Source organism: Elephas maximus, chromosome 26, assembly GCF_024166365.1.
Source record: "Elephas maximus indicus isolate mEleMax1 chromosome 26, mEleMax1 primary haplotype, whole genome shotgun sequence".
Classification (NCBI taxonomy): domain Eukaryota; kingdom Metazoa; phylum Chordata; class Mammalia; order Proboscidea; family Elephantidae; genus Elephas; species Elephas maximus.
The window spans coordinates 11,588,972-11,605,034 of record NC_064844.1 but is presented as its reverse complement, the minus strand read 5'-3'; the positions used below and the strand labels follow the sequence as shown (position 1 = coordinate 11,605,034).

Genomic DNA, 16,063 nt, shown 5'->3' with positions numbered 1-16,063 from the left:
AAGATCCCACCCTGGAATGAGTCCTATACCACAATCTATTACCCCCACAAACAGACTGCTAGCTAAGGCTGGCAGTTCGAACCCATCTAGTGGCTTCATGGGAGAAAGACCTGATGATCTCCCATAAAGGTTACAGCCTAGAAAACCCTATGTGGCAGTCGTACCCATCACAAGGGGTCACTATGAGTTGGAACCACCTCGTTGGCACCTAACAACAATGACAAGCAAATATTTACTTCTCAGGAGACCAAAAAAAAAAAAAAAAAACCCAGTGCCGCCAAGTCAATTTCGACTCATGTGACCCTACAGGACAGAGTAGAACTGCCCCATAGAGTTTCCAAGGAGCTTCTGGTGGATTCGAACTGCCGCCCCTTTGGTTAGCAGCCGTAGCACTTAACCACTACGCCACCAGGATTTCCTCTCATTATCCAAAGAGATAACCCCATGGCCCTTGGATTGCTTCTCTGTACTTTTCATGTGAAGGTCTGTGCGTAGCATATGGGAGTTTCTTTGGAAATACTTAACGCACTTGGCTGCTAATTGAAAAGATGGAGATTCAAGTCCACCCAGAGGCACCTCAAAAGAAAGGCCTTATCATCAAAATTGGCCCTTGGAAACCCTATGGTGGACAATCCTACTCTGACACATATGGGGTCACCCTGAGTCGGAACCAATTTGAAGGCAACTGGTAGTGGTGTAGAGTATATGCTTGAATTGGCCATTAACTGCCTCTCCTCCAGCCATTTCAATCTCAGACATCGTCTCCACAGCTTCCAGTGAAGCTCAGTTGTGCCTACTGCTGTCTCTCCCTACACAAAGAGGCCGCCATTCTGTTTGAGCTTTGGCAACCGGCTTGCTCAGCACGCTGAATTTCACAACTTTCCCTTGACAATTGCCCCCTGAGCCTGCTGTGCAAAAGAGGGCACCTGCAAAATAGGGACAAAAATGTGCTCCATTCGCTTCAGCGAGAAGAAAGGGAATGTGGCTGCCCTGTTAAACTGCATTACCTTTGAATTCCATTTTATGTTTTGGGCGAAGCTATTAAATTTGTGGGCACAAACAGGATCTCTTTGAAGTTAACAAGAGGCACACTGTGAAAGAAGGGATACGGCTATTACCGCACATTTTACGTGTTAGACAAATATAGTCCCAGGATTGTACATACAGTCTGCAATTACATGAAGCAAAGTGCTTTTCTTTCTTTTTCACCTTACTTAGAAAGAGTGTTTCTCCCTGGAAAGAGCTCTGTTGGATTTTCTCATTCCAGTTCTCCAGTTCCCCAATGTATTTACTTTTTGAATCAAAGGAAAAAAATGCCATCCCTATAAATGAGCAAAAGGGTGACCGCTACAACATCAGCAGAGTTTATGGAAGGCATCATGGTAGACTGGAAGAAGCAAGGCTGGCGGGTGTGTGTTACAACTGGTTTCATGTTTTCAGTCTACCACATGGCAATCGTTTTACCCTGGGCAAGTCATTTAGCCCTCAGATATCCTAGATGCACCATGGAATGCAAAGGATACCTAGTTTAATGCTTGCTGTGGAGTTAAATAAGATGGGATATATAGACACGTGTTCTTAGTGGATGACAAAAGCCCATTCAAAAAAAAAATTCTGTTATTTTCCCCTATTATTGACATGTTTTCTAAGCATTTTGTCTTGCTCAATTGAGAAATCAAGTATCAGCAAAGAAGGAAAAGTCCACTAAGACTTTCTTAGGAGCTGGTGAAAGAAGCTATCCCTTGATGTGTGTGTGGGATTGAGGTGGAGGATAGAATTCACTGAGACCCAAGAGATAAGCCAGACTCTGATGCTATTGGCTAGAAGGTCTGTGAAAGTACCTAGAAAATCTCACCAACACGAGAAAAGCGCTAAAAGAAACTCCTTTGGTATCTGGTTACACTGAGTTCAAATCAACCAAAAACTGTTGAGATAAAAAAAACACAAAATTTGCAAATACCTGCTTTTCATTATAATTTCAATACATTTTTCTCACTCTTCAAATTTTAATCATGTATGCATTCTTAGCTATTGCATTTTTTTTCGGGGGGGGGGGTACTGTCTTAAGCTGGGTTCTCCAGAGAAGCAAAACCAGTGAATATGAATATACATGTGGAGAGAGAGATTTATCCCAAGGAAATGGCTCATGTGGTTGTAGAGGCTGTCAAGTCCCAAGTTTGTATGTCAGGCATTGGCCTGGAAGCTTCTCCTGACTCACTTAGCTGCAGGGGCTGATGAATCCAAGTCTGGCAAGAAATACGGCAGACAGCTGGCTCAAGTCCCAAGAACCGGATGTCAGCTGATGACAAGCCAGATGTGGGATCCACAGAAAGCAAGCAAGCTTTGCCAGAACATCCATATATATATTGGATGCAGGTCACACTCTGGAAGAAACTCCCCTTATAACTGATTGGCTGATCACATCACAGAAGATGAATACAACTGCCAAACTACATCATTACACAAAAAGCCAAACTATATTATTACATAACTGCCAAATCACTGAGAATCATGGCCCAGCCAAGATGACACACAGTCTTAACCACCACAGTCCACCCCTTGTCAACTTGGCACCTATACACATCTTCTTAAACTATACACAATCTCTAAATAAAGACAATTACAAAGTCATACTTGCTCCTAACATGAGATGACTAATGTGTGTACAACTGAAAATGCACTGGCCCCATTTACATTTCATATTTTATAAGAAAACAAAAATATTTGATGCACACATATGAGGAAGAAATACTCATAACAATTAGAGTCCTCATTTCTGCAATTGGTCATGTGGTGGTAACTGGTATTTACAACTACCCTCTTCCACCACCCATTCCATATTCTCTTTACCCTCAGCAAGTACCTCAGCTAGTCGTGGTCCTTTGCCTGGTGGAGTGACCCTAACCTTCATTCCTGAAGGGTCTGGACCATTAGTAGTCATGTTGGAATTGGGTTGCTGTAGTTTTCCATTTATTTTAATTAAAGGGTATGGTTGTACTAAGAGATGCCCTAAGAAATCACCTGTATTCCAGATATACTCTTTTTTACCTCTATTATGCAATATCAATCTGATTTCCCCTTGGTAATCAGGGTCAATCACACCAACCAACATGGTAAATTCCTTCTTTGCCTCGATCAGAGTCATGAGGAACCCAAAGTAGCCGGGTGGCATTCTTAACTTCCAGTTCAATGGAAAACATGCTGTATCTCCAAGTGGGAGCATTTCTACCTTTGGAACTAAGACCTCTAGACCTGCAGAGAAGAGCCACAGGGACAGGAAGCAAAAATTTTGTGAGTGGGTCACTAGGGATAATAGTGAGTGGTGCCACTCCCATTTCACTACTTGACTCCTGAAATTGTGAATTCTGGCTATGGGAAAAATTGCATAATATGTTAGATACTAGTTTAGAGCATATACAACTTCCTAGAAAGCATTTGCAAAAACCATGCAATGTGTTACCACCTAGCTGGTGCCATACTTGTGTCTTTAAAAGGCCATTCCATCCTTCTATCAAACCAGTTGCTTCAGGATGATGGGGAACATGGTAAGACCAGTGAATTCCATGAGCATTGGCCTGTTGCCATATTTCATTTGCTGTGAAGTGAGTTCCTTGAACCAAGGCAGTGCTGTGTGAGATACCATGACGTTAGGTGAGGAATACTGTGAGTCCATGGATGGTAATTTTAACAGAGGCAATGCATGCAGGGAAAGCAAATTCATATCAGAAGTGTCTATCCCAGTAAGAACGAAATGTTGCCCTTTCCATGATGGAAGCAATTCAATGTAATCAACCTGCCACCAGGTTGCTGGCTGATCACCTTGAGGAATGGTGCCATACTGGGGACTCAGTGTTGGTCTCTGTTGCTAGCAGATTGGGCACTCAGCAGTGGCTGTAGCGAAGCCAGACTTGGTGAGTAGAAGTCTGTGTTGCTGAGTTCATGCATAACCGCCATCCCTGCCACCATGGCCACTTTGTTCATGAGCTCATTGGGCAATGGCAGGAGTGGCAGGGGAAAAAGGATGACTGGTTTCCACAGAACACGACATCCTATCCACTTGATTGTTAAAATGCTCCTCTGCCTTTAAATACTCTCATCCTTTGGTGAGCCTTCACATAAGACACAAATGTCTTTACTTCTCTGGCTCATCCAGAGAGGTCTATCCACATATCTCTTTCCCAAAAATCTTTGTCTCCAATTTTCCAATCGTGTTCCTTCCAACTCCCTGACCGTCCAGCCAAACCATTGGCCACAACCCATGAATCAGTATACGATCACACATCTGGTCATTTCTCCTTTGAAGCAAAGTGAACCACCAGTGTACTGCCCAAAATTCTGCCCACTGGGAGGATTTCCCTTCACCACTGTCCTTCAGGGAGGTCCCAGGAAGGGGCTGTAGTGCTGCTGCTGTTCACTTTCGAGTGGTGCCTCTATATTGTGCAGAGCCATCTGTAAACCAGTCACGAATTTTCTCTTCCTGAGTCAACTGATGATAAGGAACTCCACATGAGGCCATATGTGCAGAATGGGAGAGAGTAGGCAATGTGACATGAGTGGAGACCATGGGCATTTTGGCCTCTTCCTCGTGCAACTTATTTCAAGCTCTGCTCGAATCCAATCTCATATATACCACTTCCATTTAATGATGAAGTGTGGCTGTGCAAGTCAAATTCATGATTCCGTGGGTCAGAAAACACTCAGCTCATGATGGGCAGTTCAGGCCACATGGTGACTCAGTGGCCCATGGTTCACCTTCAGCCTCCACTAAGGCCCAGCAACAAGCCAAAGGCTTTTTCTCAAAAGGACAGTAGTTATCTGCAGAAGAGGAAGGCCTTTACTCCAAAATTCTAAGAGTTTGCACTGTAATTCACCAATAAGAGCCTGCCAAAGCCTCCAAACTGCATCTTTATGTGCCACTGACATTTCAAACACTATTAAATCAGCCAGGTCAAACGGCCCAAGTGAAAGAGCAGCTTGCACAACAGGCTGAATCTGTTGCAGAGCCTTCTCTTGTTCTGGACCCCACTCAAAACTAGCAGTTTTCGAGTCACTTGATAAATAGGCCAGAGTAGCACACCCAAATGAGGGGTATGTTGCCTCCAAAATGAAAGAGGCCCACAAGTGGTTGTGTCTTCTTTTTAGTTGTAGAAGGTGCCAGTTGTAACAACTTATCCTTCATTTTAGGAGGAATATGTAGACATGGCCCACACCACTGGACCTCCAGAAATTTCATGGAGGTGGAAGGCACCTGAAATTTGGTGAGATTAATTTCCCACCCTCTAGCACGCAAATGCTTTACCAGTAAGTCCAGAGTCATTGACACTTCTTTCTTACTAGGTTGAATCAGCATAATGTCATCAGCGTAATGAACTAGCCTGACAATTTTTGGAAGGCTATATACCTTTACTGCCCTACCTACTATCAAGCTCTTTGCAAACTAAATTATGACACAGGGCTGGAGAGTTGATATACCTCTGAGGTAGCGCAGTAAAGGTATATTGCTGGTCTTGCCAGCTGAAGGCAAACTGCTTCTGGTGTTCCATTGCAAATGGAATCGAGAAAAAAAGCATTGGTCATCTCAATAGCTGCATACCAAGTGCCCAGAGATTTATTAATTTGCTCAAGCAATGAAAGCCACATCTGAAACAGCAGCTGCAATTGGAGTCACCACCCTTTAGTTAATCTTAATCCACTGTCATTCTCCAAGATCCATCTGTTTTTTTCAAGGCCAAAGGTTGAGTTGACTGGAGATATGGTGGGAATCACCGCCCCTGCATCCTTCAAGTATTTGATGGTAGCATTAATCTCTGCAATTCCTCTAGGAAGGCAGTATTGCTTTTGTTGTACTATTTTCCTAGATAGGGGCAGTTCTAATAGCTTCCTTTTGGCTTTTCCTACCAAAATAGCCATCTCTCCATTTGTCAGGGATCCAGTGTGAAGGTTCTGCCAGTTGCTGAGTTTATCTATTCCAATTATGCATTCTGTTGCTGGAGAAATCACTACAGGATGGGTTTTGGAACCCACCGGACTCACTGTGAGATGAACCTGAGCTAAGATTCCATTAATATCCTGACCTCCATAGTCCCCACTCTGACTGGTGGGATACAGTGATGTTTTGGGTCTCCTGGAATTAGTGTCGGTTCAGAGTCAGTATTCAGTAATCCCCTAAAAGTCTGATTATTTCCTTTTCCCCAATGAACAGTCACTCTCGTAAAAGGACACAGATCCCTTTGGGGAAGGCTGGAAGAAAGATCAACAGTGTAAGTTTTGGGCAGTGTAGTAGGGCCCTTCCTCAGGTGGACCCATCCTCCCCATCATTCAAAGGCTGTGGGACTGTAAACTGGCTCAAGTCTGGGAATTGATTGAGGAGACATGACCCTCTGTTCTGGTGATTTCAGTTAGACTGCTGTCCACTTGACCTAGATTTCTTCTACTTATACAGATCAAGTAAATACTTAGTAGATTTCCCACCTATTTCACTCGTAGGGACACCAGGACTAAGTAGCCAATCCATAAGTCCATAAGAATCAGACTATTCTGATTACTGCTTTGACTCTGCTGTCCATTACAATAACCAAGCTCAGCTTGTCTTTGTCGATTGAGTGACACCAATTGGCCCCTACCCCATGGGGTCCCATCAGCCCCATTGTAGTTAGGTGTCTTAGTTCAGTTAGGGCAGTTACCACGATCAAATCTGACTTACATAAGATAGCAATCACAGCAATCTGCAAGGATGCTTGTTCCTCACCGTGTGGTAAAAGTTGTGTTTTCTGGGCACTCCATGTGTGGATCTGTGAGTCAACCTGATAAATCCACCCTAACATGCCAGTTTCCCTAAGACTTCAGATAGCTATTTCTACAGTATACCAAGGCAGGTCTGGTACTTTAGCTTGATTTACTGTAGGCCACCCTGTAATGCATGCTTCAGCGAACCAACCAAAATAACTATTAGATCCTTTCCTACCCTCTTGAGCTGAAACACTGAATGAGGAATCTGTGCTTAGTGGGCCCGTATCCATAAACTCAGACTGCTCCATCTTTATGTTCCTTGCACCATTATCCCACATCCTTAATAGCCATTCCCACACATATTCCCCAGGTTTCTGTTCGTACATATTAGAAAACTAAGCAGTTATTTTGCAGTGCAGCATACCTCTTCCTGGGTCAAACTTTACACTTCGTCTTTTGGCGATCACTGGGACTTAAGTCTAGTTGTAGGTCTAGACGCAAAAATAGGTGGTGGGAGTGGGTCCTGGAACATTCAACAATGTCTTGCAAGGTATCTACCTCAGGTGATGCCCCAGGCAATGACCCAGGCACCACCCCAGGCAATTTCTCAGACAAAGACTCTTCAGGCACAACTGGGTTAATCTAATCAGATGGAGTGGAAGGGATAATGGTTTTACTAGAGATGGTGGCTTAGCAGATGAAGATGGCATGATATCTTCAGATGGGAGTAAGAGGGCTAGCTCTGTTGGCAGGAGTGATTCAACAGAATTTAGGGCTCAGTGTCCCCAGCTTCCTGATTATCAGCCCATATGTCCCAACCCAAGTTTCAGGATCCCATTTTTTTCCCAATCAATGCCCTCAGTTTAACTTCAGATGCCATTTGAGGTTGGGAATTCAATTGGCATTGTAATTCTGCCACTCTTATGATAAGACTCTGTGTTTGGTTTTCAGCAATGTGAGCTCTGTTACTACAAGAAATAAGGCTTTTTTTCAGGACACAAGTGGAAACTTAGAGGACTTTTATGTGGTGTTTGAGCTGTGAGTTTGAAGACCTGAACTCATCTCTTTCTTTTACCACTCTGTCTAGCAAAAGTAGGACCAACCAACCAGCTTGCCTATACTTATCATTTTGACAAAATTGTAGAAAAGTATTAAACATGTGATCACCCAGAGCCTTGCTTCTCACCAATACTTGATCTATTGGTGGTGATATTTTGCATATTAATATTGCTATCTCACACCATGGATTAGCAGCACCCTCTTCACTGCTGGAGGCAGATTCATCAGCACCTTTAATACTAGTCAGACTTGAGAACCAATTTATAAAACTCATCCTTATGATTCTGTTTCTCTAGAACCACTCCCAGTACCAAATCTTTTAGGCTGGATTCTCTAAAGAAGCAAAACCAATGACGTGTATACGCTTCACTGGTTTTGGTTCTCTAGAGAACCCAACCTAATACACACACACACACACACACACACACACACATATATATATATAAATATATATATACATATATATAAAACAGAGACAGATTGAGATTTATCTCAAGGAAATGGCTCATATGGTTATAGAGGCTGGCAAGTCCCAAGTCTATGTGTCAGGCTAAAGGCTTCTCCTGATTCATGTAGACACAGGAGCTGATGAAACCGAGATCAGCAGGTCAGATGACAGGATGCTGGCTCATAGGCTGCAGGGGCTGATGAATCCCAAGATCAGCAGGTAAGATGGCAGGCCACTGCCCATATGCTGATGAATCCCAAGACTGTCAGACAATATGGCAGGCAGCTGGCTCAAGTCCCAAGAACTAGAGGTCAGAAGATGACCAGCTGGATGCAAGATCCATAGCAAGCAAGTGAGATTTGCCAGAACATCTAAACATATATTGAATGCAGGCCACACTCCTGAGAAAACTCCCTTTACAATTGATTGGCTGATCACATCAGATCACATCATGGAGGATGATTACATCATTACATAACTTCCAAATTACATTTTCATTGTATAACTACCAAACTACATCATTATATAACTGCCAAACCACTGAAAATCATGGTTCAGCCAGGTTGACACACAACCTTTTGAAAATACGTATGTTCCTGCCACATTAAAGGAGGATAGAGGCTTATTGTTAATTAAGCTCTGGAAACAAAATTCTGGTCCATCTTTGAAGAAGGAGCACACACACACACACACCTGTAAACAAAGGGTTTTCTATATGAGTAGAGGGCCTGTGGTTTGATGCCTGTCACACGGACTTAGTATATACTTACTTTTGAGATCTAAGTTCCTGGCTCCTGCTGTGATCTGTGTCGTGATTTTCGTGTCAATCTTTACAGTGTGGAGATTGCTGGTGTCCCTTGATATCATCACATTGTGCCACTGATTGTCATTGAGAGGTTTATTTGAGCTCCCTTTGATAAGGTTAGCACCATTTCCCAAATCAAACACGTAATGTAAGTACCTAGGGAAATAATGAGAAGGTGGGAAAGTACCATCACGTTTTGAATTTTTGATGGAGTCAAATTAGGCATTATACATGGAGATTTTTTTTCATGTAGTTCCATCCTTGCTAGAAGTGAGTTTAATAGAGGCTCGCCTAATAAGAAGGTATGAAACACTAATCTGTTTCAGCAAATGGGGCTCTTCATTGTCTTCACTATAGAAAACCATGGAAATTATTTTTAAAATCATGGTCTACATTCCACTTCATGACTTTGGGTGGTCAATATGGTTAATCATATCTTTCCTCTTTCCTTTCCACCACCCCTCCAACCTGTGCTAACCAAGCTGACCTGGTGATTCTTTTCACTTTTTTACGTGCCTTTCCTCTCCATCTTAATGCCTGTTTCTATATGTGGGATGGGCACTGGAATCATCCTTTTAAGACTCAGCTCACATATTCACCCACAATGTCTCATACGTTTTCCTAATTTCTCTAAGTCCCTTCTTGAGCCTTTGCACATGATCTTTGGAAACTTTTAATACTGCTTTTTCTGTTATATTTATGTATTCATTTGCCTGTATCCCCTAGGGTTGTGTGTGGGTATACATGTGGCTGGGATGAGTGGGGATTGGGGATGTACACAAAGGTGGTGAGGAACATACATTTCATACCCCTTTAGTGCCTAGCAATCACCTAGCTCATTGTACACATGCAATCATATTTGTGGAATCAATCCATAAATGTTTGAATCAATAAAAAGATACCAAATATTCATCAAAGCTGCAAGGAAGTTCCATAAAAATCTTTCTTTATAAATTCTTCAGAGAGCTCTGACAAAATTAAGCTTGAGTTAAATGTGATTTTGTGAAAATTAAGCAATCGAATTACTTGAATTAACTAGTTAACACAAATTAGTCTACAAACTTTTGTTGTAGAAATTCTTTTGCGGCATTACAGTGTGCATGTCATGAAATCTACATTTGAAGTGCAAAACTGATGAAATACCTACCATGAATTGTGGCTTGATGTTATTCATACCTCACGTGTATAAGTATACAGGCAAAATACTATACTAAATCTCTATTAACTCTAGAAGATATTTTAGAAGTAATTCAAACAAATATAATATTTGCCCCCATCCCCACCACCTTACAAGCCAAAGCATTCTGTTTAATGCATATTTCTGGAAATTGGAGTCCATTTTTCCAAAGTGTCATTTATGTGTCATTGAACTGACATATACTTACCCTTTAACTAATTCAACCACAATGAAGTCATTTCCATCCCCACTGTTATACAGAATTAGTCCATCTAGGGATGTTGTCTTAAACTGGAAAAAAAGATGCATAGAGGTGTAGGCTTGTAATGTAGCTAAGGCAACATAGCTTGATTTGGTCTTAAAGGTGACAGGGTCGGCTATGATGTTCCTGAAGCCAAATCTGGCATTGAGCTCACAATAATCAATGTCGCCGTTTTTACACAAGTCAATGTATGCCATCCCGTTAAACGTCAGGCTCTGCAGATGACCAATGAAGTTGGAGGGGACAGAAGACAGATACCGACGTTCAGTGACGATGCCAGTCTCTATGTTATGGAACTCCAGCCTTGTGTGATCACCTGCCATTTGACCTAAAAGGAAAGATAATGTGTTACTACTTTCTTTATCTGAAAGGCACTTTCAACTTCTGACTTCCGTTACAATATCACATTTTAAAATATAAGTATTCAAATACTCCCCCAATATTTGGTTGCATTTAATATGAGCACAAAGGTAACGTTAAAGAATGAGAGGGACTTATAAAATTTTCTTAGGTCAGGCTTTAATCTCTGTCCAAATTTTAGTGTCAACAAAAAAACTTCATTAACCAGAGTTATAGAATTATTAAAAGTAGAAGGAAAGAATGGAGGGAGGGGAGAGAGGAAAGAAGGAATGGAGGGAAGGATAGAGGGGAAGAGAGGGACAGAAGAAGAGAGTGAGAGTGAGGAAAAACAAGGAAGGACGGAAAGGAGGGAGGGAGGGAGGGAGTGAACTATGAAGATGTGTTTGAATTTAAATATTTACTTCTCATCTTGCCTTCTCTGTGCTGGTCTTTCTTCACACCAACCTCTCAACCACTTCGGAATTTCTGTGGATAACCTTTGGACTCATTGCATTTCCCTTGCACTTACGTTTTAGACATTTAAATGGAGCAAAATGTACGCCCTGAAGGCATGGCCAATTTTGAGAATGCTGGGAAAATCTGCCAACATGACTGCAAGATATAATCTTCTTTAAACATGCTAGTATGAAGCTTGGTGTCAGGTTTAGTCATTCTCTGTTCAACTCAGTCCCCATCCCTCTTCATTCTACCATGTTTCTCTGTCAAACCCATTAAAAACTGGCCTCGTCCCCTTTTTACTTACAGAGTGATAATTGTACCTATCTGCAAGGTTGACGGTAAAATAAAAAATGTAAGCTTTTTTTTTTTTAAATGAAAAAAATGTTATGATGTCATAACATCAATACAAGGAACTCTTGTCAGTACTAGTGGTTCACTCCCAGCATCTTGCCCTTATCTAATTAAACTGCCATTCACTTTCTCCAAAAAAAAAAAAAAAAAATTTAATTGCAATTAAGTTCTTCCAGGTGCTAGCTTCCCTGCTCAATTCAGTATAGTAAGAATATTTATTGACCTTACCTTCTCCCATCATCCATGATATTAATAAAAAATATTAATTAGAGCCAGTTCCAAAATTAAAAAAAAAATTTGTTTTTTACTTCAAATTTATTCTGATTCACAGTGACCAGATGTGTTGCAGAGGAGAACTGCTCCATAGGGTTTTCTTGACTGTAATCTTTACAGAAGCAGGTCATCAATCTTTTCTTCCACGTTGATGCTAGGTGGTTTTGAGCACTAATATTTAGGTTAGTACCAAAAACCAAACCCATTTTCATCAAGTTGACTTGATTCCAACTCATAGTGACCCTATAGGACAGAGTAGAAGTGCCCCACAGGGTTTCCAAGGAGCGCCTGGTGGTTTCAAACTGCAGACCTTTTGATTAGCAGCAGAACTAGTCAAATGTAAACCCTTTGAACCACCCAGGCATTGTCCCAGAATTAGCCCCCAAGAAAGTGCACTGAACCTGCTGGCCAGGTGTAATGAAGGACTGAACATCCACCCACGTGTGCCCTCTATAATCAGTTTGAAAGATTTCCATTTCTTTATTCAAGACAATAAAATATCAGATAGCTTCTTAAGGAAATGCTTGTGAGTAAAATATAAAAGATATAATTTTCATTGTTCTTCAAGAAAAAATGTTTGTTTAGTTAATTGACTTTAATGATTATAAGCTCTTTGGTTTCAAAAATTCTCCCTGGATATGTACTTAAGTCTATTTAATTTTTAAACTGTCTTCACTAGTCCTTGATCCTGATAACAGCACTCCTGTCACCCCTTGGTAGGTAATCTTTTCTGCCATTGGTTTGTTTTGATTCTCTCTCTGTAACTTTTTTTTTTTAAACAAAGAATAATGTTGGAAATAATTGTCTCTTCTCCCATCCCCTGCTTGTATGACACAAAAATTCTGTTATGTCCTTAGCAATTCTGGTTTCTGATATGACATTATTTCTCTCTCCTCCTTCAGCTTTTCTTGTGCAATGACCTCAATACCGCTCTCTGGGGAAGTATCTCCTTGGTTTCAAATAAAATTAGCCTTTAATGATTTCCAAATATAAAGCTCTCGAGAAACCAGCAACATTGAATTGATGAGCCATATGGACTGAAGATGTGAAAAGCTTAAAATTTATGTGGGCTTTTATATCCCCCTCTAGGGTTTTTTTTTTTTTTTCACTGTATTAAAATCTGAGTTTTTACTCAGTAAACTCCACCTCTATCCTGAAACTATTATGTTTTTATTAAATACTCTACTGGTGAGCCAATCAACAGGAAAGACATATCTAGAAAAATATTTTTACATTTTAAATGAAATATTACCCCAAATTCTCAAGTTCTTGACAATTCTGAAACAGGGAACAGCATTCTGTATAGCAGGACTGAGAAGTTCAGTGATATAAACAACACTGAATGTCTGCTTTCCTTCCTCACAGGAATAGAACATGTATGCATAAATAATAAAAAGGCAGCAAAACAGTGTTGAAGCTACCATGGCCCGGTTACAAGAAAAATCATCATGGCCCATGATCAGGAGCCTATTCTGTCCTTAATAAACATATATAAATCGCCCTGACAGTAATGGCAGATAAGCCTGCTTGGGGGGGGGGGGGGAGGGCGGGGAGAATTAGCACCTAAAAGCCATTATTCCCTGACTAAGAAAACATTAACCGCTGCCTTTTTCTTTATCCTTTTTTCCTCTGAATTCATTCCAGTTTTTAATGCTCTCTCAGGAATGAAGCTATGTCTACTATTGTATATGTCATCCCTTGATTAAAAAACAAAATAAAATAAAACAGGACATTGAAGGTGAACATTTTTTAAAGTTCCAAATCGTGTAAAATGCACTGTCATTTACAGAGATTTAGCTGAATGGGGAATTTGGAATTAGCAAAATGTCACTGAACAAAGTGTCTGGGGGGACAGCAGATTGACAATAATGTCCAAAAAGAAGCATCCACCAGAATATGTTTCCTGGATGAAGTGTTTGTAGAGAAATTTCAATACCCAAAACATCAAACCAGTTGGCATCAAGCTAATTGCCAGGCATGACGACCTTATGTGCTTCAGAGCTCAACTGTGCTACACAGGGTTTTCAAGGCTGTGGTCTTTTGGAAGTAGATTGCCTGCCTTTCTTCTGAGGTGCCTCTAGGTGGATTCGAACCACCAATCTTTCAGTTAGTAGTCAAGTGCTTAACCATTTGCTCCACCCAGGATTCCAGAAATGCAATACCAAAAAAAAAAAAAAAAAAAAACTGTCGAGTCAATTCCAACTCTTAGTGACCCTATAGGACAGAGTTGAACTGCCCCACAGGGTTTCTAAGGAGCAGCTGGTGGATTGGAACCAGGAGCCTTTTGGTTAGCAGCTGAGCTCTTAACCACTGCACCACCAAGGCTCCAGAAATTGCAATATTTAAGTCAAATCCTTTTACCTAGACAGATAACAAGAGCAGTTATTTTAGGTCAGTTTTTTTTTTTTACCCTAGTGCAGAACAAAATAATCCCCCAGCCTTACATCCACTTATTACTTCACTTAAAGTTATTGAGTATGTGGTCTATGTGTCAGGCAGGCACTGTGCTAGGTAATAGAGAAATGGTACTGAAAGAAGACATAGTCCCTGTCTTCACAAAACTCACAATCTGTTGGGAGAAGGCAGATAAAAGAAGAAAGAAAATAAGTGAATATATCTTAACAAAACTCAGTAAAATACTATGAATTTAATGAATGGGGTGTTGTGTTAGTAAATATGAAAACAAGGCAGATATCTGAGTTGACACATAATCCTGATTTGAAGGATGAAGAAGAGAGCCACGGGAAGAACTGGGAATGGAGAGATAAAGGGGATTCCAGCAAGGGGAGAACAAAGGCTTTATGGTGAGACTTAAGTGTGGTTGGAGGGCAATGAGCAAGTGGGAATAGTGGCTTAGGTGATAGGAGGGGAGTCAGGAGCCAGATCGCACAGGGTCTCCTGATAGTACTGGGAGCCATTGGAAGGTTTCAAGCGATTGTAAACCAGGTGTAAGGACATCCATCATGGGTAGTAAAATAGAAGGTCAGTAAAAACGAGAGAAACCCTCCACGAGATGGATTGACACACTAGCCAAAGCAATGGACTCAACATTCCAATGATCATGAAGATCATGCAGGATCGGACATGGTTTCATTTTATTATACTTATGGTTACCTTGAGTTGGAGCTGACTTGACTAATAAAAACATTAAGTCATGAGTCAACATGTATGTGTGCATGTGTGTGTGGATCTATGTGCGTGCATGTATATGTGTGCACGTGTATGTCTTTAATTCTCTGATATGTGTATATAGATTGGAGAGGGCTTAGACTAGGGCAGTTGTAGCAGAAATGAATAGAAACGGGCATAATAATTTTGCAGATGTAACCTGAAGGATTTATCACTGATGATGTGCAGAGTGAAGGAAAGGAGGGAAAAGTGCTGAAACTAGCTTTCCAGGTTAAGTGATCTGTCTATATGGTGAATGCTGTCCAGTGTAGCACAAACACTCCAGCATACACACATATTCAAAACACACAATTCCAGAATTTTTGGTCAGCTCAAGTGATCAGCTGAAACCCAAAGACTCCCTATTTAAGCTTGCTACACAGAATTTGTAGAACCTTTCCTCAGCCTAGTCCTAGGAAACCTCTCCCTTGAGATATTTCTGACTTGCTGTAAATTTTAATAAGAAATCCTCACAGATTTCCTGATTCATGGGTGGCTTCAAGTAGCCACTAGAGTGTTTGAAAAAATCAAATTCTAAACTTAAGCATTAATCATAAGTTCCCACTGCTACCTTTGGAAAACTTTTATGTGCTATTTAAACTGAGGATGACCTTTTTTATTACCATGAATCACCGGCTTTCATGAGATCTTTGACAAAATGTGATCCCCCAAACATAATCACCCTGATGAAAAGCCACCAGGTAAAGGTAAAAACCAAAAAACTAAGCCTGTTGCTTTTGAGTCGATTCTGACTCATAGTGACCCTCTAGAACAGAGTAGAACTGCCCCATAGGGTTTCCAAGGAGAAGCTGGTGGATTTGAACTGCTGAAGTTTTGGTTAGCAATTGAGTTCTTTACCACTGCACCAGCAAGGCTGTAAATATATATATATATAGTTTATATTTATATCTGTAGATAGATTTATATCTATAGATAGATAGAGAGATTTATATGTAAATATAAAGATGCTGGGAGGAAGCGGAAGGAAGTAGG

At 40.9% G+C, this 16,063-nt stretch overlaps 1 protein-coding gene across 21 annotated transcripts in view; it reads right to left on the bottom strand.

Annotated features, from left to right (window-relative positions):
• NRXN1 (neurexin 1) overlaps positions 1 to 16,063 on the bottom strand; it is a 1,236,536-nt gene that overhangs the window by 608,461 nt on the left and 612,012 nt on the right. For all 21 annotated transcript variants that reach the window (XM_049870248.1, XM_049870249.1, XM_049870253.1 and 18 more), the window contains 2 exons: positions 10,427 to 10,808; positions 9,007 to 9,197 (listed from right to left, as the gene is read on the bottom strand). In XM_049870248.1, the coding sequence (XP_049726205.1) occupies positions 9,007 to 9,197; positions 10,427 to 10,808 (573 nt within the window). The remainder of the gene's footprint in view (positions 1 to 9,006; positions 9,198 to 10,426; positions 10,809 to 16,063) is intronic.